General features: G+C 48.7%; 1 protein-coding gene across 1 annotated transcript in view; it reads right to left on the reverse strand.

Annotated features, from left to right (window-relative positions):
• Positions 1-3,913: 3,913 nt before the first annotated feature.
• The window catches only part of ABCC1 (ATP-binding cassette, sub-family C (CFTR/MRP), member 1), a 130,509-nt gene continuing 108,578 nt past the window's right edge, over positions 3,914-25,844 (reverse strand). Inside the window, exons 22-32 of the mRNA XM_006892719.1 lie at positions 25,453-25,588; positions 23,581-23,788; positions 21,108-21,418; positions 15,158-15,357; positions 12,672-12,798; positions 12,076-12,177; positions 9,539-9,685; positions 7,233-7,391; positions 6,205-6,371; positions 5,473-5,667; positions 3,914-4,022 (exon numbers count right to left, since the gene is read on the reverse strand). Of these exons, the coding sequence (XP_006892781.1) occupies positions 3,914-4,022; positions 5,473-5,667; positions 6,205-6,371; positions 7,233-7,391; positions 9,539-9,685; positions 12,076-12,177; positions 12,672-12,798; positions 15,158-15,357; positions 21,108-21,418; positions 23,581-23,788; positions 25,453-25,588 (1,861 nt within the window). The remainder of the gene's footprint in view (positions 4,023-5,472; positions 5,668-6,204; positions 6,372-7,232; positions 7,392-9,538; positions 9,686-12,075; positions 12,178-12,671; positions 12,799-15,157; positions 15,358-21,107; positions 21,419-23,580; positions 23,789-25,452; positions 25,589-25,844) is intronic.

Raw genomic sequence — 25,844 nt, forward strand, 5'->3', positions numbered from 1 at the left:
CTGAGGCTATAAATCACATGGGAGTGTACTGCCCACCTTTCTCCCACAGAATCACCGGTGGAGTTGAACTCCCTGCCTTTGGGTTGACAGCACAACTTCTTATTGCAAGGCCACTGTTATTGTTATGTGCCGTTGAATCACCTGCGACCCATTGCGACACTGTGTACAGCAGCTCTGAAGCCTGCCCTGTCCTGAGCCGGTCTCACGGATTCTGACACACCAACCCCCTGCCCTAGTTATTTTATCAAACCATCTCATCTGGGGTCTTCCTCTCCTACGCTGTCCCTCCACCTTTTCAAGCATGATGTCCTTTTTCAAGGACTGGTTTCTCCTGGCCACGTGCCCTAAGTGAGATGGAGCTTCGAAATCCTAGCCTCCAAGGAGAAACTTGGTTTCACCCTCTCCAAGACAGACCTGTTTGTTTTCTTGGGAGTCCATGATATGTTTCAAGACTTCTCCAGCACCACAACTCGAAGGAATCTCTTCTTCTTCTGTCATCCTTAGTCATTTTCCAGCTCTCTGTAGCATAGCAAGTAATTGAGAAGACCATGGCCTGGATTAGATGCGCCTTTGTCTCTAGACTTGACATTGTTGATCTTCAGCCCTCTGGAGAGGTCCCTGACAGCAGATTTCCCCAACCCATCTTTTGAGTTCCTGACTGCTGGTGCTAAGTGTTCATTGTGGAGCTGAGCAAGTTATAATTGTTAACAACCTCAATATCTTCTCCATCTATCCTGGTGCTGCCAGTTGGCCTAGTGGTGAGAATCTTTGTCTTCTTGATGTTGAGCTTCAATCCATATTGAAGACTACAGTCCTTGACCTTCTGCAGTGAGTGCTTCAAGTCCTTCAGTTTCAGCAAGCAAGGGTTTGTCATCTGCATAACTAAAGGTCTCTGTATACCATGAGATCAGACTATATCCCTAGGGTTTTCATTGACTGATTTTTACAAGTGAGCATTAGGCCTTTCTCCTTTGTCTGAAAGCTCTGCTGAACTCATTTGGCATAACCAACGTGCATACCTCCCCATGTTTGAGACGCACTGACCAGGAATCAAGCATGCCATCTTTCCCCTAGAAAACAAACATTCTCCTAGCACAGAGCCACTCACCACTACCCTTTGAAATGGTCTCACCAGCTACATTTTACCTCACTTTTCTATTTTGCAGCCCCAACACAAGCCAGTTCTTTCAGCAATGATGGAGGGAAAACAGGCTGTGTTGTAACATTCTATGCACACAATGGACTTCATGCACACAATGGACTTCATAGTTTTGGGTGGTGGTGTGTAACACTCACCCAACTTGAACTTTAGAGACCAAACAGACTAGCACAGAGAGAAATACTGGTCTTTCACTTGCTCCCTTACACTTCCCAGCATCCTTTGTGGTTTGTTGGAACCATGTGACAGATTTTGGCCAATGGACAGTGGGAGTTTGAGTTTCCTCTGCTCTAAGTGAGAATCTGAGTTATCCACATACTCTTCTCTTGCTTCTATGGTGACCAGGCCAGCCTGTGAAAAGTGGTGCCTTAAGATGTTCTAAGATTCTTACCGTCTGGATGGCTCAGCCTCGGTACTGAAGGCAGCCTTCCTTCCTGAAAACCGTCATCAAAGATCTCTGACCAAGCAAATAGCTCTCAGGTTCATTTACCAAGATTTCATGGCTCCTGTGTTAAAGACTGCAGCATGGCCTAGCCTAATACAATGGGGTTTTTAAGAAGAACCGGCCATGCGTTACTTTCAACTCACTACAGTCTCAGATCCTGATCGTATGTTCCATACACTCACGTCGCTGCTCGACCACACAAGTCTACACAGTAGCCACAATATTTTCCCATCTCAGCAGCTGATGTGCTGAGGGTAATCCAAAGTGACAGGGTCAGCAAGTGACAAGGGCTGCACTCAAGGCCAGGCTTGTCCTATGTCAGAGCCCAGACTGTCCACTTGCCATGTAGATGTTTCACAAAGCCCTGCCCCAATTCCTGACCTCCAGCTCCTTGCTTCTGACGTCAGTACCCGCTACAGATCACAGGAGAAGTGTTAGGTCCCAGAGGGTGCCCATCCCGTTCTACAGGCGTGGCGGCTGAAAGCTTGACGTCAATGCCAAAGAATGTGGGACAACCATTTAGAAAGAAATAAAATATATTTTTTTTACTGCAAATTTTCTTGCAAATGTTCACGTTTCCAGTGTAAGTCATTAAAAAAGATATTCAAGAAAAACTTGGCTTGTCTAATGTGAAAGAATGGTATAATTTACAAAAGAAATAAAATAAAATAAATATATATTTCCACCTAAAAGATGAAATATGCTTCGCTGGGTTTAAAGTCGGCAGGATAATCCACAACTGAACCCTCACCTGGGGCTGCTGTGACCACGCTCTGATTCTTCTTCGGGCCTCATGATGGTCGCTGACCAGGAGACTGGGAGAGGGCGGGCTTTGAAGGGCTCTACTTTTGTTTTTGTATTTCCCCCCCGGCCCCCCGGGAACAGAGGGGCCCCAGTCAGAGGTGGGGCCAGCTCGGTTATTCCCTGGGAACATGGCTTTGCCCCACACGCTCTTCTAAGATAAGTCAAAGTCTTGAGACGTTTTCTTCCTTGGGGTATAAAATTGAAAAAATTACCTTGAAACCAGAAGAAATATATGCTGTCCAATTACCTGACTATTCATCCTGACCTGGGACAGTATGTTGTCCAGGATACAAAATAGGAAAGAACTGGAGAACAAAACTAAAAACGGCCAGACTTACTGGGCCATTAGAGACTACAGGAATTCCCAGTACTATTGCCCTGGATATATCCTTTAAACGTAGAAATCAAATCAGTCCTGGTTGGCCACCTATCAGCCAGCAGACAGAGTGACTACAAAATAGCATCACCCATGAGTATTGTGTGCCTTCTAAACAATCATTTGAATGAGGCCTGGGAGTTAACACCTCGCCTAGGCCAGAGATGAGAAAGGAAGGGGCACACAGGGAAGCTAGATTAACGGAAACAAAACCACCAGAATGGAAATGATGACACACAGTGAAAAGTGGAACCAATGTCACTGAATAAGATGCACAGAAATGGCTGAAGGATAACCTCATTTGCTATGTAAATTTCTTTCCAAAGTCACAATACTAAAAAAATAGTAATAACGTAAGTGAAGGGGAAGACTCAACAGGACTGTTTTGGGTACCGACAGGTAATACTTGGGAGAGGTACCTAGTGCTCTTCACTGTGAACACTTTATAACCATCAGCGGACCTTCATCTCCTTTGGGGAACAGTTAACCCACTCTAAGCCATGAGTGAGGAGAGGCAGGGGGATGCGGGGTGGGGCGGGGAGCCCCTGAGTTGGGGAGTGAGCAGCGAGGCCCCGGGGTCCTCATCGTCCAAGAGCTGAGTCGAGTTCCTCCAAGAGAAGAAGGTGCGAGGTTGAAAAAGGCTGTTTGTGGCTTCTGTGGAAGCCCTTGCCATGGCCACCTGGAGATGTCAGCTCCAAGCATCTGAGCATCTGGAAGACCCCATGGTGAGTGGGAGGTGCGTCTGTGGCCTGTGGGACCCAGGAGGATGCTCCTCGGACCCCTGGCCTCACCACTGCAGCCCTGAGAAAGTGGGGCATTCTGGGTGGGGCTGGGAGCTTCCTGGTGACATCAGCTGGAGGTCCTGAGGCGGCTGGCAGGGTATGGGCACCAGCGTATCCCAACTTCTTCACAAACAGCCCCGTGGAAGCACCAGAGGGCACGGGTTTGCGATCCCAGGGCAAGAGGATGTGGCGTGTGGGTGTTTGACAGGCAGGGAGCTGCTGGAGGAGGGCGGTGCTTTGCTTGGTTGTTTTGGTTCATTCTTTTTGGTTTCAGTACTGGAGGTCTGCATTCCCAGAGCCCTGATGTACAGGCCCTGTGGCTTTGCCCAGACGGGAGGGCGCGGGGCTCACACCAAGCCAGCGTCCCTGGCCATGCTGTAGAAGAGGCCTCTTTGCTGCAGGAGGTCAGCAGGTGGTCCGCACTCCCGGATCTCTCCTTTGTCCAGGACGATCACCCTGCCGGAGGAGGGACACAGGCATGAGAGCAGTGAGGGTGGGGGCATCTCCTCCGGAACGCGCACCTAGGACGGTCAGGCTCCAGCACTTGCAGCCTCTGTGTCTTCTGAGGAAGAGTAACCCCAGGACCTGTGCAATGGCTGGGAGCCCCTGCCCCAACCCCTATTCCCAGTCAGAGCCACAGTCCTGTCCGTCTCTGCTCCCTGCCATTAATGCAGGTGGAGGAACAATACCAACGGCAACAGGTCAACCCTGCTCACACCTGACCCGTCGCTCTCAGGGTATAAAGGAAACATCGTACGTAGTCTACAGCCAGGAAAACCTGCCTCCACGAGTCAACACCCACTTGTGAGGGTCCTGTCGGTGCCAGAGTGGAACTGTGTTCCGTGGGGCTTCTGTGGCATTTTTTAGAAGGAGATCACCAGGCCTTTCTTCCTGGGCATTGCCAGGTGAGTCAGCACCACCAACCTTTCATATCTGACAGACACGGCTAGTAGTCAGATTTAGCCACGTGCACTACCCCAGAGGGTCTCTGTCTGAGGTACAGGCGGTTCCTAGCTTCCAACAGGGCTCTGTCTGACTTTGTCAGTTCCAACTTAAGTTCTGACTTAAGTTGAATGTGTCTGTTTTTATATTGGCCTGTTTTCATTATTACTGCTTTGTATTATCAGTGTCTGTAGACATCTGGTCTTGCCTTTGATGGTTAGAAACATTCATTACATAGAAACAGATATGAAGGTATCACTAGCACATTTCTAAGGCTGTACTAGTAAAGGGAAGATGTGTCAAAACAAAGGATGCTTCCAAGTGTGGTTCAATGTCATGAAAAGATGTTCTAAATAGGAACTCAGTCCTACTGAATTTATAGGGTGAAGGCAGCCAGGGACAGGATGTAAATGAAAATGACGGTCTTATGATAGCATCTCTATCAACAGGCGGTGATGGGCTGTGGCCATGGCACCGTCTGCTCACCCGACCCATGACGACGCCTCGCCCATTCTCACAGGGTCCAGCCTGGCCTATTTCTGACCTCACTTCCAACTACTCTCCCTTGAGTCTCCACGATGCCAGCCGTGCCCATCACAGAGGGGCTGAGAGCCCCTCTGCATCAAATATGGACTCTAGGGAATCAATTCTGATTCCTAGTGACCCTGGAAAACAGAAAAGAGCTGCTCTATAGGGTTTCCAAGCCTGTAATCTTTAAACCATTAAGAAATGATCCCTTTTTACTTGATATTGGGTTTACTGTCCCCTCCAGCTAAGTCAGCAGTCCCCGAGGCAGGCTGTGAGCCCCAGACGTGAGGCAGGCAGACAGCCTGTATGTGCTGATGGGTGCTGGGAAGGCCTGGCACTCCCCGCAGTGCAGACAGGACCACCAGTGGGCTGTCTCTAGGTGGTCAGTGTGCGAACAAGAGAGTGAATGTGCTGACCCGCGTGCTAAGGGCATCACCTAGTGTAGTCCATGATGGTGTTGAGTCGGTGTGCAATCGTGAGGACGGTACAGCCCTCGAACTGGGTCCGGATGGTGGACTGGATGAGGTCGTCCGTTTCCAGGTCCACGGCCGCCGTGGCTTCGTCCAACACCAGGATCTTCGTTTTTCTCAGCAGGGCCCGGGCCAGGCACAATAGCTGGCGCTGTCCAACGCTTGATTGGGGGGAAAAATCAGGGGACAAGTTGCCTCACAGATGCTAGACGTGAGGTGGTATGGGATTGACAAGAGGTTGTCCAAAGAATCTCACACCTTCTTGCACCTCTGCCATCACCATGGCAACCTGCCAGGGAGGGCTGCTGGAGGAGGCGAGGCCAGGCGAGCACAGCCGAGGCCAGGGAGAACTGCTGGGGCTGGAAGGGCTCTGGACAGGGGCTCCTTGCTTACTAGTCTAGAAAGCCCTCAATAATAACTGATAGCCACCCTCCACCGAGTGGAGCGGATGTCAGAGGGCAATATCCTGCCCATACTTAGACACCACAGTAGAAAGAGCCCATTTTACAGATAAAGAAATTGAGGTTCCAAAAGGTTAAGACACACTCTGGGACAAACCACTAGCTTACGGCAGAGCTGGGACTCAAACCTACTTCAGACACAGATCCATGAGGACAAACCTTTCAGCGCCTGCCCCAAGGTGTGGAGTCCACCCTACCACCTGCTCCTGCCGGCCACCTGCACGCCGCCCCGCCTACCTCAGGTTCTCCCCGCCTTCCGCGCACTCGTGGTTGAGCTTATCCGGAAGGGCCGACACAAAGCTCTTCAGGTGAGCCAGCTCCAAAGATGTCCACACCTCTTCGTCAGAGTACTGGTTGAACGGGTCCAGGTTCATGCGGAGGGAACCCGAAAACACAACGGGATCCTGTCAAGAAGGCAGACAACAGAATGGCATCTGAGGCACAGCTCAGGCTGGACACAGGGCAGTGAGGTTCTCGTCAGAGCGGCCAAAGATGGGGTTCCAGAATTGCTCAGGATGACGGCCTCTGGGGTAGATGTTAGTTGTGTGGAAGGCCTCAGGTTAAACAGAATGGAATACATGTGTTCTCTTTTGCAGGCCTTCTCAGAGCCTTTAATATGCAAAGGGGACCTGGATCTGGGCTGGGTGTCCCGGCGTCGAGTGTCCTCCACCACCCCCTCTCCTACTCTGTTTTGCAAGAGAGACTCTGAGAAGGGACTTCAGTGGAACACAGCTGCTGGATCCTAAGGAAATGCCACCAGGAGGCAGCATGTGAAGGAGTCACGCTCTACCAGGCTCACTTTAGGAGAGTCTTAGCATGAAGTGAGGGATTATCGCCCCCGATCAGCTAGCCGAGGAGCCAGGTTGTCCTAGGTTTTGCCAGGTGCCCAGGATGGCAATAGCTGAGGATGTGGAGGAAGGCCTGGGCTCGTGTCCACGGAGTTGACTGGACAGGTCTGGGGTGCCCATCCATGTGTGACCACGTAAGACCTATGAGACCCACTACGACAGATTCAAGGTCTGGCATTTCAGAAGTGGATCCCCACTGACTCCATGTGTCTCTGGGTGGGCTTGAACTGCCAACCTTCTGGTTCACAGTCCATCACTGAACTGTTGGCACCAACCAGGACCTCCCGATGGAGACTAACCCTTGGTCCACCCCACCCCGTGGCTCAGAGGAGTGTGGAGAAGAAAGGGGAGTGTAACGTTAAGGGACAGGAGATGGGCGATCAGGTGTGTCCTCGGTGGCCGCGCCCCGAGCCCCACCTGAGGAATGATGGTGATCTTGAAGCGGAGATTGTGCAGGCCGATCTTGGCGATGTCCACGCCGTCGATGACGATCCGTCCCTCGGCCGACTCGTTGATGCGAAACAAGCCCAGCGTCAGCGATGACTTCCCAGCGCCTGTTCGGCCCACGATGCCAACCTGTGGGGCAGGACAGGCTGGTGAGAGGGGAGCACTGCTCTCTGCGGGTCACCTCACCCCACTCTTCCCTCCTTTCAGGCATCTCCCCCAGAGCAGCTTTGCTACCCCAACTCCTGCCAGAGCCCTGTGCTCCACCAGCTTCCCCTGGAGCCAGGATATGACCAAAAGTTAACAAGGGACTTCGCTGTCTTTGCTGGGTCCCCTGAGGGAGGAATCAGTTCTTTTTATAACTCGGTGAGGCCCAAGGAGATAAGCCAAAGGATGAATTGCATTGGAAAAGTCTGCTGTCAGGGACCTCTGTAGAGTACTGAAGAGTAATGACGTCAATCTGGAGACTAAGGTGCGCCTGATTCAGGCCATAGTCTTTGCAATTGCTTGTTATGCATCAGAGAGCTGGACAATGACTAGGGATGATAGAAGGAGAATTGACGCCTTTGAGCTGTGGCGCTGGAGAAGAGTATTAATATACCATAGACTGCCAGGAAAACAAGCAGGTTCACCCTAGAGAGCATGAGACCAGGCTGCTCCTTGGAGGCAAGGTTTCTGAGGCTTTGTCTGACATACTTTGGGCATGCTGTAAGGAGGGACAGGTCCTCAGAGAGGGACATCATGCGTACAAGGGTAGAGGGACAGCGCAGGAGGGGAAGACCATCAATGAGATGGATTGACTCGGGTAAGGAGGGTAGGTGTGCTGGAGACAATCAGGTTGGCACAGGATAGAGGTTTCAGTGCTGTTATACACAGGGTTGCTAGGAGTCCCCAGTGACTCAAAAGCACATAACAACAACAACATTACTTTCAACTCAAGTTATGATGGAGGGAAGAGGCCTCAGGTCAAGGCGCCTGGGGACACAAGGATGATGAGCCTGGCTGCTAACCCAACGGGTGGCAGTTCAAACTCACTGTCTCCTTGACCAAGTGATATGCTCCTGTGAAGGTGACAGCCTTGTAGACCTTGTGGGGACCTTCTGTTCTGTCTGGAGGTGCTATCTGTCGGATCTTTGGGTATTTTTCCCACACAGGCTCTTCAGTCCCCTGCTGGTGATGCTCCCTTCCACAGCCGTTGAAATATTTCACGGATTCAAGCAGATCCTCCGGGAGGTCCCATCCCTCTTCTCAGGAGAGGTGAGCGCAAAGATGTTACAGATGTGACCTGGCTGTCACTTGTCTCCACTCGAGGGACCTGACCAGCTGCTGTCGAGTCTGCCCTGCTCACCGTGACCCCCTGTGTTTCAAAGGAGAACTCTGCGTGCTCCTGAGGGTTTTCAATGGCGGAGGCCTTGTGGAAATCCACTGTCAAGTCATTTTTTGAGGTGCCTCCAGGTGGATTCAAACTGCCAGCCTTTAGGTCAGCAACTGAGCACGTAACCATCTGTGCCACCGATGCTGCCGTGAGGGGACGCAGCTCCCCATCTAAAGGGGCTCCTGCCATCGAGTCACAGCTCTCCCTTCTCTGAGCTCCTGAGGGGAAGGCGTCCTCTTTCAGAAAAGCCACAGAGCAGTGAGCACGTGGATACCCTCTTGACAGAATACAAGCTATGAAGGCCCACTGAGATTCTATCTCTCTCTGTTTTCCCCATCACATTACTGAGAGAAATAATCTCCAGGGAACAGAACATTCTGAGTCTTGCAGACATTTCTGAGGTGGAAACGCACTGTCCCAGGGCAGATGGCCAGGAAGACCTTAGGTCAGATTTCTGAAGAAGATCTAAGTGTTTGAGGGAAATGCTTTGTTCCAGGACCAGCAAACGTCCAAAGTCCTAATTATTCCTGGCCTCCACTGAGACATCTCTTGCTATGACAGTGACATCTTTCCATCCCATCTACAAGGACAGGGTAGGGAGGGACTAGTCTTATCTAGAAAGAGCTAAGTGGGGAGTCCGGGCCCACTAATTGCTTGACAACCTGATTTTTCAAGAAAAGAAGTAAATGGGATTTTTATATCAACTCTTTCCCATTTTTCCATCCCTGAAATTTATTCACACTCAGAAATAAAATTGAAGAAATATGAGGCTCTCACTGGGCTGCACCCGTTAAATGCCCTCTAAAGTAGCTGCCACTTCCATGGATCCCCTCTCCGCCCCCCAGAGGGCCTCAGAAACTTGGGCGTGGAGGGGAGGTGACAGTGGCTAGTGCCAGGCACCCACCTTCTCTCCCCCTTCGATGGTGACATTGATGTGCTTCAGCACGAGGTCCAGCTCCTTTCGGTAGCGCAGCCCGTAGTCCAGGAACTCCACTTGGCCTACCTGAGGCCAGGTGCTGGGCGGAGCGGTTTCCTCAATTTGCCAGGGAGCCTGTGGTCGCAGGTAGGAGGGGTGGAGTCAGAGGACAGAGTAAGAGACGCAAGCCCAGGTCCAGGCCCCAGGCCACGTGAGCTGCCCCTCCACCGTCTCACGCCTGTTCTCTCGGCTCTGGCCTCACTGGCTACTCCTCAGAGACCTCGGCATGTCCAGGCCCTTTGACCTGTTGCCCTCTTTATCTGGAATGATCTCCCCCTAATGACCCAGCAGTGTGATTCCTCACACCTCCCAGGTCTCAAGTCAACTGCCTTCTCACTTCCCCTGAACACTGGCCACCTCTGACCATCCACATTTGTGCCTGCTGTCATTCAGGCTCACTGGACAGCCACCCCGAGGACAAGCCCTTGCCCGGTTTGCTCACTCTGGTACCCCCAGTGCATAATGGTGGGGTTGGGGGTGACCTCTTTTGTGTTTTTCAAATCTATTCTAAAAAAATAAATAAATAAATGAATGAATAAATAAATTAATGAAACTAATTTAAAAAAGCAAAAATATTTTAAAAATCTAACGTCTCACTCTAGAATGGTATGTCAATACAGCTGTTATCTAAAATAAGGAAAACTAGATACCACCAAGTGACCCGCATGGAAAACTCCTAGTGTTATACTCCCTTATTTCCCCAGAGGGCGCTCACACCACACTGAATGAAGCTTGCACATGAAGGCTAGGCTCACTCAGTGCATTGGAATAGGTCACCTCCCTGAATCCCTCAGGCCACCTTTTACAGCCCTGGTCTCGTTTTCATTTTTTTCCCCCCCTCTCTTTCTCCCTCTTTTATTTATTCATTTATTGCTGCACATCTTCTGCCCACTTCCCTCACCCACCCCACAATGCACAGTTCCAGACTATTACATATAATGCATGATCATGGATCCCTTTCCAACAGTTCTCTCCCTCATCTGTTCTAATGCAGTGTTCATTATCTACCCACCCTTTCCCTATTCCCTTCCCAACCCTCCCGTGTCTGTCCTATTTTATAACAGCTGTGTGATGCAGTCTTTTATCCTTATGTGACTGAGATATTTCATTTAGCATAATGTCCTCAAGGCTCCCCCATGTTGAGTCATGTTTTACTATTTCATCATTTTTCAATGCTGCATAGTATTCCATTGCGTGGATGTACCATAGTTTTCTATCCATTCATTTACTGATGGGCATCTGGGTTGCTTCCACCACTTTGCTACCGTGAATAATGCTGCAATAAACATGGGTGTGCATACATCTATTTGAGCTGGGGCTCTGTTTTTTTTTAGGGTATATTCCCAGTAGTGGAACTGCTGGGTCAAATAGGATTTCAGTTTCCAACTTTCTGAGAAAGCACTTGGTCTCATTTTCAAGGGGCATTTTCTTACAAGTCACTGGCAAAATAGCAAAGAGGGTCTCAGGTTCTAAACCTGATCTACCATTTTTGAGTCATGGGATTGGCAAATAATCGAACCTTTCTCTGTGCCTTAATTTCCTCATCTGTAAAATTAGGATCACAAAAGTTACAGGTTGGGTGGAAAACATTTAAGATAGCGTCTGACAACCCCCAAGAGCACAGTAAGTGTCCGTTATTTTATTATTGATGGTGGTGATGTCTTCTCAAGGCATTATTGCAGTTATCATTATTCTTGATGCTACTACTATTGGTAGTTCTGGTGGTCTAGTGGATAAGGAAATGCAGTGCTAATGCAAAGGCAGGTGGTTTGAATCCACCAGCTATTCTGAGAGAGAAGTTCAGATTCCTTCCATGTGATTTATAGCCTCTGAAAATCTGCTGGAGGGTCAGCTATGAGTCAGTTCCGACTCGACAGCACGCAATAATTGGTGGTGGTGTCTGAAGATGAAATAAGGCAGTTATTAGGGTAATATGGTCGTTACTAAGGACAGTGTGGCCCTGGAGACAGGAGACCTCGGTTTTCCTCCCAGTTCTTCTCCACACCCACACCGTCAAGCACTCACCTCTCCTCTGCCTCCCTTTCTCTCTGTCCATAAAACGAGGACTTAGCTTAAAGAACTGCAGGGTTTCCCCAATTCTGGCCACTTCCTTACCCTATCATGACTTTTGCAACATCTACGTACAGATTCTCTTGTTACTTACTTTTTCATCAATTTATTTGTAACTTAATTCTGACTGCTGTAACTGCCCTGATGGTGGACATCCCACGTGCTGGGCAACGATGGGACAATTGTAATGTATATTCTTATGCTAACACTTGGTGGTTCTAAGAAGTTGCTTGCACGGGGCCCAGACAATCAGAAGAAGTGTCTCTCCCTGGTGCAGCATCCATCTCACCCTCTGTTTGAAGGTGAAAGAAATGCAAGGTATGGCTGGAAGGTTTATTTTTGGCAAAACCAATTCCCATTGAAAATCAAGGTTGGGCCAATGACCTTGGCTTTACCTCCTTCTCTGTTTCTGAATACTCCTTGAGTCTCTCCACAGCTACAATATTGGTCTCCATCTCCGAAGACATCCGCACGAGCCAGTTCAAGTATGTGGTCACCTATGAGAGACGGTTATTCTACTTACATAATTATGAATGATGACATTACATCAGGGAAAAAAAAGGTCTAGAAAACCATACCCACATAAATACAACCAGCACCCAGATTTGCCACACACTGCATCTCTCGATTAAATACCACAGTTCTCAGTAATGCATGGGTAACTCGTGTAATCATAAAGGAAATTAAAAATCCCTTTGTGCCTGATGTTACTATGAAAACACAACAGGGCAAAGTTTGTGAAATGCAGCTAAAGCAGTGCTCAGAGGGAAATGTATAGTCTTAAAAGCAGCGGGAGCCATCCTCATAGGCCATCAGGGAGTTTCCTTGACTGAAAAGGGAAATCTGGGTGTAGGTGTCCTGCTCAAGTCACCAGGCTGGACCCCTCTTTCTCAAACCTCCATCGGCTGAATCCTTTGTCCTCCCATGAGCCTGGGAACCAACCAACTGGCTCCTCAACTGAGAGAATGAGAGAAGGCAGCAGATTTCTTACCTGCAGCGAGTAAGACACGGACAGGCCCACCAAGCCCGCACTGAGTTTGTACCGGGAGATGACAGCAAACAGGGCTGCAAAGAGCACGATGCAGTTGCCTACGTACTCCAGCCTCACGGCCAGCCACCTGCAGGAGGCACAGGGAGGCGACACACACACACACACACACACACACACACACGCCCAGTCAGCTTTGTAGGGTCCTGGCCGCCTGCTCCAGGGCCAGGCCTAGGGTCTCTGTCAACTGAAGCAGACTCCGTGGCATGGCTGAGAGGGACCATCTCACAGCCCTGAACACACAAAACCCTCGAAGTGAGACGAGGCGGAGGGCTGAGGGGGCAGGATTCCAACCATTCCTCCTTCACTCAGCAACCCCAGGGATCAAAAGACAGTGCTCCTCTAGACACAGCCTTCCCGAGGAAGAGTCCACCTTTTTAGAATGCTTTTCCTCATTCTAGTCTTTCAAGTATTTATACTTAGACATTTCTTTAAAAATTGTTCTAGGCAATCTCTGGTGGTCTAATGGCAAGAAACTGCACTACAATCCCAGCAGTGAGTGGTTCAAATCCACCAGACTCCCTGCTGGCTGGAGAAGGAGGGACAATCTCCTCCTGTACCAGTCAGATCCGATTTGACAGTACACACACACACAAAATAATGAATTTTTTTTTGAAAGTTGTTCTAATACACAACAACAGAGTGCATAGGTATGGAGAAAAGATAAACTTTGATGCACACTTTTTCTGATTTTAAACCATACCACGTTCCTCTGTTCAGACAACTGCTTCTTGGTCTATACACAGGTTTTGCACGAGCATAATTAAGTGTTCTGGGATTACCATTCTTCTCAATGCTAATCATAATTTGTTATGATACATGCAGTCAAATACCTTTGCAAAATCAATAAAGTACAAGTAAACATAAAAAAATTGTTCTATAAATTCCTAAATGGTAAGTCTTCAACTCTAAGAGGCTCTGTTGTTATTGTGTATCAAAGAGTTGGAGACAATCCACAGCTGACCTCTGGTGAGTTTTCAGAGGCAGTTAATCACACAGGCGGAGACTGCCCATCCTTCTCCCTCGGAGCAGCCTTGAACCGCATGCCTTTTAGGATTGCAGTGCAGCTTCTTGCCACTAGGCCACCAGAGCTCAAGAGAACCTGTTGTTCTTTTTTTTTTTTTTTATTTTTTTATTACTTTGTGTGCGTGTACCGTCAAATTAGATCTGACTGGTACAGGAGGATATTGCGCCTCCTTCTCTGGCAGAGCATCTGGTGGATTTGAACCGTGTTCCTCTGGGATTGCAGTGCAGCTTCTTGCCACTAGGCCACCAGAGCTCCCGAACCTGTTGTTCTTATGTGCCGTCAAGCTGCTTGTGACTTACAGTAACTCTATGTACAACAGTCCTATACCCTGCTCTATCCTGTGCCAACAGGCCGTACAGATTGAAAAAGATCTTCTCGGTTGTGACTGGGGTGGGGAGGTGAATAAGAAACTCATTTTAAATGCAATGTAACAGGCTGATAATGAAAAGGTCTGTGGTTCGGATTCACCAGTCACTGAGTGAGGTGAAAAGGTGGGAAGTCTCCTCCCATAAATATCCATGACCTCAGAAACTGAGGGAGGGTTAAATTGCTGTGGGTTAAATTCAATTCACCAGCGGCAGGTTTAGTTTATAGTTTGTAATGTCCTCAGACCCAGACATACCCTGATATAAAAGGTGTGTGGCTGAACAAACGCATTTTAGAATTAAGGAAAAGGAGAGAGTGATAAATACAGACAGATATGCACATGTGTTGTGTTGGTGATGGTGTGGACTGTGACTCAGGTGACACTTGTCAATCACTCTGTCACCGCCCACAGGTGGAGCCCCCTCTGTGTGAAGAAGCGGGATGTGAAACAGCGGAGCCCACCTGTCAAACACAGCCTGGCATCACTGGCAATGCTCACTGGTTCAATGGTGATGGTGAGCCAGGGCTGCCTGTGCGCTACACAGCAACCAAATCTGATGTCCGCGGCATTTGAATTTGCGTGGGAAACAGTGGAAGGCGTGGTGCTCTGCACCAGCACTGCCTGTGAGGCTGCTCTCCAGACATCCAGCCGTGTGGTCCTTCCCCTGGAGAGTCCAGCAGAGCTCCTGATGCAGGAGACTCCATCAGGGGACCGGGTCACAGGGCAGGATGCTGGGGAGCACTGCCGGTCAAAGGCACACAGCTGACGGGGCACAGCTGCTGTTTCCCACTGGAAAGGCCCCACGCACAGACCTGGTTTTTGTGTGGGGAGAAGCAGCCCTTGTTGATGGCAGCAACTTCTCAGCTGTTTTGAGCCAGCTGGACGTGTCCTTGTTCAAAGGCTGCAGGGCTTTGAAACTGCGAGAACTTCTGGTCCCTGATCCCAAGTCTGGCCGGCCCTTCTGCCAGGGTGGAAACTGGTTCCACACTCTTCCTTTTTAAGGAGGAAGGCGGGAGCCAGGCCAGGTGCACTCACCGATTGGCCACAATGCTGGGGTAGTAGGCCTTCTGGTTCTCGTCCACCTTCAGGTCACTCTGGCGGATGAAGCGCTCCTGATCCTCGAAGGCGCGGATGACGCTGACCCCCAGCAGGGTCTCGTTGAAGTGGGAGTACACGGGCGAGCGGCTGACCGACTCGAGGCGCTTCAGCTGCCGGGAGGACGCCACGTAGAACCTCTGGAGAGAGAAAGAGAAGACAGGGAGGTGGTCTGAGTTCCTCCGTGCTTCCTCCCACACCATGCTGATACGCTGAGACTGTTATGCTGACAGATACCCTCTTAAATATGACAATGGTACCTCGAGGAGGGAGGCGACCTGGTAGCACAATGGTCGTGTGAGGATGACATTAAAACTTACACACGTAATACATTCCATATTTGCATAATACATGATTACATGTAACACATCATGTATTTGCATACTTCACATATTACATATCACAGGTTACATGAAATGATTTGCACACTGCACACACTAATTTGCAGGATGCTTATATTGGAGGCTAGGATTTTGAAGCTCTGCCTCACATACTTCGGGCACATGGCCAGGAGAGACAGGTCTTTGGAGAAGGACCTCATGCTCGGAAGGGTGGAGGGACAGAGCAGAGGAGGAAGAACCCAGATGAGATGGACTGATACAGAATCTGGAGCAATGGGGGTTGGTGTGTCTCAATTAGTGAGACTGGCTCAGGGCACGGAAGGGTTCAGAGCTGCTGTACACAGGGTCGCTATAGATCGCAGGTGACTCAATGGCACATAACAAAAAACATACTATATTGGTTGGCTTGCTTGCTTGTTTGTTTGTTTATTTATTTATTTAATTTAAGCCTCTTGTTTAGGGTCAACAAGATCTCGGGAAGGGCCTTTGTATTTAAAGTTGGTTGTTGCTGTATTTTGCAGGAACATTCTTCTAAGTGGTACGGCACACTTCTGTCAGTGTGCTGTACTGAGGTAACAAGGTCAGCTGTGATGCTGAACCTTGTGCCACTGGGGTCCCAAATGCCATAATGGTTACTCATGGAGGACAGTGTTTGGTGGAGTTTCCAGTTTAAGACAGATTTGGAAGCAGGACTGGCATCGGCTTCCTAAAAAAACAAGCCTCTAGAAACTCTATGAGCTTTGATAAATGTCGATAGTTCTAGAAAGACTTCAGGCCTTTTGTTCATAGGGTCGCTATGAGTTGTGCTCAACTCGACAGCAATTAACAACAATAATACATTATCATGTGTCATTCATCATGTATTGCCATAATACTTCACTAAGGAGAAAGGGAGTTCTGATGGCCTAGTGGTAAGGAGCTGTGCTGCCAAGGCAACCGAAGGTACATGGTTCAAATCCACCAGTGGCTCTGTGGGAGAAAGACAGGCAATCTCCTTTTGTGTGATTTACAGCCCCCTGAAAACCTGCGGGAGGGTCTGCTGTGAGCCAGTTCCCGCTCAGTGGTACTCAACAACAAGGAAAAAGAGGCAGTGGTGTGTTCCCAAGATTCCCAAAGATTTCCAGCCTCGGAAACACCATGGGGCAATCTCATCCTATTTAGGGTCACCGTGGGTCAGAACTGACCGACTCAGTGGTGGTGGCTTTGGTTCTTGGTTGGGTGTTTAGTAAACACAGGGTCTGAGGGAGCTCTGGTGGCCTAGTGGCAAGAAGCCGTGCTTGCAATCCCAGAGGTGCACAGCCCAAATCCACCAGATGCTCTGCTGGAGAAGGAGGGGCAATTTCCTCCTGTACCAGTCAGATCTGATTTGACAGTATACAAACACAAAAGAATAAAATTAAAAAATAAACAAAAAAATAAACACAGTGTCTGCTGACATCAGAATGAGCCACAGAAATCACCGTTTCTTGACATAAAAAGGTAGGTGACCATCAATGTCAGGTGGTTTGACATAACAGCTGCCACCATGTGCTGTTACCACCAAGCTGGCCCTGACTCACATCAAGTCAGAGGACAACACAGCAAAGTGCTGCCTGTCTCATGCTGTCCCCAAGGCCAGGACTGGTTGGGCGGGCAGCAGAGACTCAGGGCTTCCTATTGTCTGATTTTTGGCAGCCAATCACCAGAGGCCTGATCAACATACAGACCCTTTCTCATATCCTAGGAAATTCCCCGCAGTTAACACCCACCTCTCACCGCTCATCCTACTGGTGATGCTAATCACTCTAAACTCCAGTCACCAAATGCCAGTTCTGCTGGGTCTTAAGCATCACCTCAGTGGAATCATATGCTATGTGTTTATTCTTTTGGTCAATTCGACATCTCTGAGACTCACTCAGCCTGCTCTGTACATCAGAGAGTCATTCTTTCTTATTACAGGAATGCCTTCTCCACTGTGTGAACAGGCTATAATTTACTGACACATTCTCTATACTGGTAACCAGGTAGGTTGTGTCTTGTGTGAGCTCTAACCACTCGAGCTGCCCATGACGATTATGCTGGACGAACGCTCTCATTTCTGTGGTAGATGCACCTCGGGTTGAAATTCTTGCTCACAGGCTAAGTGTCTAGTTACCTCAAAGCTAAAAAAGGAAGGGGAGAAGTCCCTACGCAGTCTCAACCTTTAAAAAGGCCATGTTTTCATTTTTGTGCCTCTATATCCCAGCCTGCCCACACATTTCACGTATTTTATCTTCATTATAATGACAATGTGCGTCCGAGTTGGTCCTTTGTGAAACTCACTCCCTTTGTAGTTTAAAAATAAAACTTGGTATTGCAACAGTGTCTTCCTAATTACCCCTGTGGAGAGAGAACATTCCATCGGGGAGTTGCTCCAGGAATTAAAATGATCGATGTCTTCCTATTTATCCCTAAATTAAGAGCAAACATCCCCTCATGGACTTGCCCCACTGGGCACCAAATCCTGCTAGTCACAGATGTTCAAGCAGCTCTAATGTCCCTCTGGTCAATTCTTTTCCTTAGAACTAGGTCCTTCTGGAACATTGCTAGTCTGGGATGAACACTGGAAAGATTTTTGGGGGGGCTGCCGTGGGGTGATTTTACAAAACAGGTATGAGGGTGTTTTGGAGGTAGGATTAGCAGCTTTCCCACATCACAGGCAGAACACCCCATCTAAATAACTGATCCCCATCTGAAGTTTGGCTGTAGTTAATCTTTTTAGGGGCAAGAGGGGGCTGTGCAATGGCTCCAGCTCTTAGGACAGGCCCTGAAATCGGGCACATGAATTCCTACTTCCAGCTCTGCCACTAGTTTCACTCTTTTTAGCTTTAATGTGGAAACAAAATAACCTAAGAAACCAGCAGGGTTCAAATGTTGTTGTTAGGTGCCATCAAGTCTCCTAGGACTCAAGCAACCCTTTGTACACCAGCTCTGAAGCTTGCCCTGTGCTGAGCCAGTCTCACTAATTCCAATACACCAACCCCCATTGCCCCAGATACTGTATCAATCCATCTCATCCAGGGTCTTCCTGTCTTACATTGTCCATCCTTCCAAGCATGATGTCCTTCTCCAAGGACTGGTCTCTCCTGACCAAGTGTCCAAAATAAGTGATGCGGAGCTTCAAAATCCTAGCCTCCAAGGAGAAACTTGGTTTCATCCTAAGACAGACCTGTTTGTTTTTTTTGCAGTCCATGGTATGTTCAAGACTCTTCTCTGACACCACTGGGCCAGCTGACAGCACCATGACAAATGGAGAAGGGACTGAGGTTGTTAACAGTTGCAGTTTGCTTGTCTTTACAATCAACACTCTTTAACATCACCAGCCAATAAATCAAAGATTAATTGCATTGGGCAAATCTGCTGTCAAGGACCTCTCCAGAGTGCTGAAGAGCAACGATGTCAGTCTAGAGACTAAGGTGCGCCATGGTCTACACAACTATGTGTTATGCTTCAGAGAACTTGACAATGGCAAAGGATGACAGAAGAAGAATCAATGCCTTCAACTTGTGGTGCTGGGAAAGTGTTCAAATACATGGTGGAATTAATTTTCACAGAAGAGATATGATAGAGACTACCACCATCTAGCACTAGCACAATCAAGTGTTCTGGGATCCCCATTCTTCTGAGTCAGCCAGTCTGTTTTGTTCCACACAGTCAAATGCCTTTGCATAGTCAATGAAGCACAGACAGACAATCCTCTGGTACTCTGCCTTCAGCCAAGATCCGCCTAACATCAGCTACAATATCCCTAGTACCAAGACCTCTTCTAAACCCAGCCTGCACTTCTAGCAGTTCTCTGTCGATGTGCTGTTCCAGTCGTTTTTGGATAATCTTCAGCAGAATCTTGCTTGAATGAGTATTAATGATATTGCTCAATAATTTTCACATTTTGATCACTTTTCTTTGAAATGGGAACAAATACAGATCTCTTCCAGTTAGTTGGCCAGGTGGCTGTCCTCCAGATTTCTTGGCACAACTTTGTGAGCACATTTAGAGCAGCAGGTCCTGGTCTTTGCAATCACTTGCTATGCATCAGAGAGCTGGACAATGACTACGGATGGTAGAAGGAGGGTTGATGCCTTTGAGCTGTGGTGTTGGAGAAGAGTACTGAATATACCATGGACTGCTAAGAGAATGAACAGGTTCATCCTAGAGAGGGTTAAGCCACGTTGCTCCTTGGAGACAAGGATTCTGAAGCTTCGTCTAAAATACTTTGAACGTGTTGCAAAGCAGGACTAGACCTTGGAGAGGGATGTCATGCTTGGGAGGGTGGAAAGACAGCGCAGCAGAGGAAGATCCTTGATGAGATGGAATAATTCAGTAACTGGGGAAATGGGGGTAGGTATGTCAGAGATAGTAAGATTGGCACAGGATAGACTGGGTTTAGGGTTGTTAGGGCTGTTATACATAGGGGCACTATGAGTCACAGGTAACTCAATGGCACACAACAACAACAAATGACCTTCCAGAGAGCTCTGGTGGTATAGTATGCAGGGAGTTGAGTTAACCCAAAGGCAGCACTTCTTTTCTGGTTCAAGTTCACCAGAGGCTTTGAAGAATAAAGATGGGCAGTCTCCTTCTGAATGAGTTAGAGCCTCCAAAAGCCCAATGGAGTCAGCTCCAACTCCATGGTAACGAGTTTGAGTTTTGGAACTATTTTCCCATCTAGTATCTCTTCTTCCTTTCCTGATGGAAACTGGATTTGGCTGGGATAGGAACAGGCCCAGTTAAAGCAGCAACACTTCTCAGCTTCCTTTCCTAAAAGAGGTGGTTCTGATTCAGCTCTCATGTCCTTCTTTGCCCTGTTCCCTTCCCGCACTCTTGTTATCTGATATGAGGGCTGGAGCTTTGGCAGCCCTACTGGACCATGAGGTCAGCATGTGGATGAATAGTTGAGCAGAAAAACAATGCAGTATGGGATATAAAACTCACGGAGGTGCCAAACCAGCCCTGAACAATATTATTATATATTTCTATTACAAGAGATATAACAGATCTGTTCTGGAGAGGGTGAAAACCAAGCTCCTCCCTGGAGGCAAGGATTTTGAAGTTCCATTTCATGTAGTTTGGACACGTGGCCATGAGGGACCAGTCCTTGGATAAGGATATTATGCTTGGAAGGGTGGAGGGACAGTGCAGGAGATGAAGACCCAGGTTGAGATGGATTGACTCAGTAGCTAAAGTAATGGATTTAGATCTGTCATAGTTGGTGAGATTGGCTCAGAATAGGGCAGGCTTCAGAGCTAATGTACACACGTGACTTGCTGACACACAACAACATTATAAGAGACACAAAAATAAGCCTCTAAATAGCCTCTATCTTGGTTAAGCCACTGTTAGTCTATCATCTGCAAAGAATTTAGTAACCCAAAGGATTTTTCTTCTCTATAAATTTCAATAATAAAGATATCTTTAAAATAAGCCATCTTTTTGCCTTATAGCTAGAAAGATCATCAGAGATAACGCATAGATGGCAATGTAATTTAGCAACAGCAGTGGACTTCATCCTGGGGACTAAACCTCCCCCTTACCTGGACGAAGAAGTAGATCAGGCCCAAGGGCGGGATGATGATGGCGGCGATGGGAGTGGCCAGCAGGATGATGATGCAGGCGCCGATGACATTGAACAGGGAGCCCATGAACATCTTGATGACCTGCGGGATCATGGAGTCCACCGTGTCCATCTCCTTGGAGAAGCGGTTCACCAGGTTCCCGCTGGGCGTCCGCTCGAAGAAGCTCATGGGCGAGCGGAGAACGTTGTGCAGCAGGTCCAGGTGCAGGCGGCGGGAGGCGAAGATGCCCCCGATGGACACTGCCATGGAGTAGCCGAACACCGCGAAACCTACAGACAGGGCGAAGGTTAGGACTCCAGAACAGGGCGGCCGAGCTGGGGCAGGCGCTGCTGGGAGAGGGGCCCTGTGAAAGCCGCTGGTTACTACCTGCCTTTATTAACAGCGCCCATCACTCACTCATTCACTGCCGTGGGGTCAGAATCGGCTCATAGCTGACCCTCCAGCAGGTTTTTCAGAGGGTATAGACCGCACAGGAATAGACAGCCTATCTTTCTTCTGAGGAGCAGCTGGTGGATTTGAACCATAAGCTCTCTGAATTGGCAGCACAACTCCTTACATACCAGGCCATCAGAGCTCCCTTAACAATGCTCATAAGAAAGTAATAATTAAGGTAGTTGTTTATTGAGAACTTACTGATTTACAGACTTAGGAATCCAGTGGGGGCTGCTATGAGTTGGAACCCATGGCCGCGGGACTGGCTTTTGGTATAAAAGCGTGTTTTACAGATAAGGAAACTGACATTCAGAGGTGAATTCCCTTATCCCTTAATACGCTCGGCCAATGAGCAGAGTTCCAGGGTCAGGCCTGTAAAATCCACATGCCATAATCCTCTGAACCTGTGGCACCAAATGGAACTTTCTACGACGTTGGAAATGCTCTCAGAGCTCGGCTTTCTGGTACAGCTGCCACTAACCACGGTGGCTACTTCGCGCTTGAAATGTGGCCGATACGACTGAAGGACAGAACTTAAACTTTTATGTCATTACAATTATTAAAATGAATTTTTCAAGTTTTTATTGTGACTTAGGGGAAAGTTTACAGAGCAAACTGGTTTTCCATTCAACCAATGCTACATGTTTTGTGTCAGGTAGTGATGTCAATCTCCACACTCTAGTAGCCGCCCCCCTGCCGCTTCTTCCCTGTGATTCGTCAATCTCCACACTCTAGTAGCCGCCCCCTGCCCGCTTCTTCCCTGTGATTCGTCAATCTCCACACTCTAGTAGCCGCCCCCTGCCCGCTTCTTCCCTGTGATTCGTCAATCTCCACACTCTTAGCAGCCACTCCCTGCCCGCTTCTTCCCTGTGATTTTTATTTCCATCTATCCTTTGACCATCTCCTTTCCTGTCTTCTGAGTATCTTCTCTGAGGAAATGCTGTCCTTTCGTTCTAAGGAGTATATACCACCCTGACTACTATCTGCACAGGGCTGGTGGCTACCATACTGGACAGTGTAACTTTAAGAGACACACAGTGTAAGCCCCAGGAAACATCAAACCCTCTCTCCTCTCCACCTTCTACCATCATTTGGAGCCTTAGTCCACAGCCATACAGAGCGCGCTCTGGTGGGCAAGTGGGTAAAGTGTTGCGCTGAAAACCCAAAGGCTGACAGGTCAACTGTACCAGTGGCTCTGTGGGAACAAGATGTGAAATATGCTGCCTCTGAAAACCCACCGGAGGGTCATGAGTCCGTTCTGACTGGACGGCACATAACAACATTGCCATCAATGCTGTTCTGAGGGACCACAGAGGAGGCCACAGATCACGGTCTCCCGCCCCTCTGACTACTGACATCTGAGTTTGGAGAATTCTTGGTTCTACTGGTTTCTCTATTAGTGGCATTCCAGGTTCTAGATGTCAGGAGCACCTCTATCAACCCAAACTATCTCTGATCAGTGTCCCCCATGTCTGCTGGTGGGCGATGCCCCTTGGACAAGAACCACTAGCCTACCCAGGAGGTTTTGCCCCTTGACTTTGTTAGAGCGACAAGGGGTAAGGTGTCCTCCCAACTCACCAACATTCTGAGTCACCTCAGACCTCAACTTGCCTTGCCTTTAAGATGGGCACATGGGACTCCCCTCCTCCCATACCTTCCTGTTGTTGTGGACCGTAGAGATGGAAATGACCCATAACTGACCCTCTGGTGGGTTTTCAGAGGCAGTTAATTGCATGGGAGGAGATTGCAGCACAACTTCTTGCCACTAGGTCACCAGTGCTCCCCATATCTCCCTAGGACCACATAAAACAATCATCCCAGCTACATTCACTCTATAGCCATTTGAGCATTGGCTGCATTCCGCACTGCTCTCCTGGCTGTGGCTTGGGCAGGGGAAGCAGTGAACCCCAAGAACCTGGAGAACCAATGCTACAACCACCAGCCATTCAGACACAGATGCACGCACAGGTGCCAGACACGGGGGGAGGGGAAAGGCCACCTTGGGAAATGCCCAGCGCTCCATAGACGCTCAGCCGGACTTTGGTGTGCTCCTGGGTCCCGTTGATGATGGGGTCATCCGTCCACTGGCTGAGCCAGTAGTTCGAAGCCAGGGAGGCAACATGGTTGCACAGGAAGAGGAAGATGCTCAGAAAGGAGATGAAGAGTCCGATGGCCTTCATGTAGTCCCAGTACACGGAGAGCTTGACCTGATGACCATGGGGAGAAGGGGCGCATTTTACCAAAGGCATCGGCCTCACGTGCACTGGCTGGGTGCTTCACCAGTACCTGTGCAGCCCAGCCTCCACCCTTCAACTCCCTTGAATCTCTCCAAGGGCACTAACAACTCTAACTCCGACCCTTATTATCCCAAAATCATCTTTCACTTGCGTGCATGCTTCATCTGGTCACTTGGTCTTGTTAATTTTTTTAAAAATCCAAGAAAACAACTGGAGAGGATTAAACCGGTCGGCTCCTTGGAGGCAAGGATTCTGAAGCTCCATCTGACATACTTTGGACATGTTTTAAGGAGAGACTGGTCCTTGGAGAGGGACATCATGCTTGGGAAGGTGGAGGGACAGTGCAGGAGGGGAAGACCCTCTATAAGGTGGATTGATTCAGTGACTGGGGTAATCGGGATGTGTGTGTTAGAGACAGTGCGATTGGTAGAAGACAGAGCAGAGTTCAGGGCTGTTGTACATAGGGTCTCTATGAGTCGCAAGTGACTCGACGGCATGTAACAACAACAACAACAAAGCCTTCTGATTTAGAGTAAAGAAATAAACACAGGACTTGGATTTGTCAGAAAAAAGTGAACCCAGGGATGAGGAGAATCAGAAAAAAAGTTCTGTTGCAGAGTCATGAATTCAGAATAAACTCAAGCTTCTGCTATTAATGTGGTCACAGTGTCCACAGGAACTTTCTGACCTCTGGGGCACAACAGCCAAATGTGTACTATCCTTAGAGTAAGGTCCAAGTTGAACTATTAAACAAATAACAAGCCCCCCACCACAAAACACCACCACCAACAACAAACAGCAGCAGCAGTCTCCCCCAAACAAGCAAAACAAAAGCTGAATATGATGTCCACTTTAATTTTCCTAAATGATTACTTTTAAATTTTTCTGTAAAAAATTTTCATGCTGAACTTCAGAATTTCTGTGCACTATGTGCCTTTTAAAACAAAGAAACCAAAAATGTTTGCAATTATTGATAAATAAGCATGACTGATGACATAAAAAAAGTAAAAAAAAAAAAATCCACCCGTTAATGCAACCCGCATGTATTTTTCAAAAGAAACTTCCCGTCATCACCATAAATGAGGAATTACTGATGCTTGCCCCAAAAAGGTAATTGCACACAAAATTACAGTAGTATAAGAGCTTGATACAAAGCCCACTCTCCTTGTTACAAAGGAGGATCAGTCACTGAGAGGGGTTCAGGATCCAGCACCCAGTGAGACCGCCTCACTGATAGGCTTGTAAGGGCTAAAAGGGAACTCTGAGTATTCTCTCTCTGTCCTTGTGAAGTCCAATGCTGCCTTACACAACTGCCTATTTCTGAAGTCACTTCATGTTGTGGGGAGCCCTGATTTAAAGCGTTTGGGTCAACCACAGCCAGCAAGCACCCCTCAAGCAGCTCAGATAGCAAGCTGGCATCATGGCCGAGACAGCAAGCCTGGAGCCCAGCTCTGCCACCAGCTGGGACCCTGGTAAGGTGCATAGCTGTTCTGTGCCTCAGTTTTCACACCTGTAAGCAGGACCTTGATAGGCTCCTGAGAATACGTGCGTCAATGCACCAAGCACAGAGCCATGGACCTGGTGCGCTTGAGAGGCTTCTAGCCGCCAGCCCAACTCAGAGAGCCAGACCTCACCTGCCCCGTCTGGGCCTTGTCGGCTTCCATCAGCTTCCAGGGGCCCTCCTTCTGCATCCCAGCTTTCTGCAGCTCCGTACTGCTGTGGTGGGGCTTGCGCGTGTCCCCGCTGTAGGAGGAAGAACTGCTCAGCTGTCTGGGGAGAGAAAGGCGTGTGTGTCAACAAACAGGCCAAACTAGATGGCGGCAGGCGCAGAGAGGGAATGTCCTGCACAGCGCCCTGCACGGGGGACACAGGAACAAGCTCAGAATGAGTGACAGCTGATTTAAGTAAGGTTCGTCTCTGAAATGAGGTGATCACACAGAGGCCCATCGCAGTGCAGTGAACCGCTCACTCTACCTCTTCCGGCCACTCTTTGTTCCCATCGAATGACTGGGGAGGACAGATAAGA

Source organism: Elephantulus edwardii, unplaced genomic scaffold (genome assembly GCF_000299155.1).
Source record: "Elephantulus edwardii isolate Elephantulus edwardi_28Jun2011 unplaced genomic scaffold, EleEdw1.0 scaffold00117, whole genome shotgun sequence".
Taxonomy (NCBI): Eukaryota; Metazoa; Chordata; class Mammalia; order Macroscelidea; family Macroscelididae; genus Elephantulus; species Elephantulus edwardii.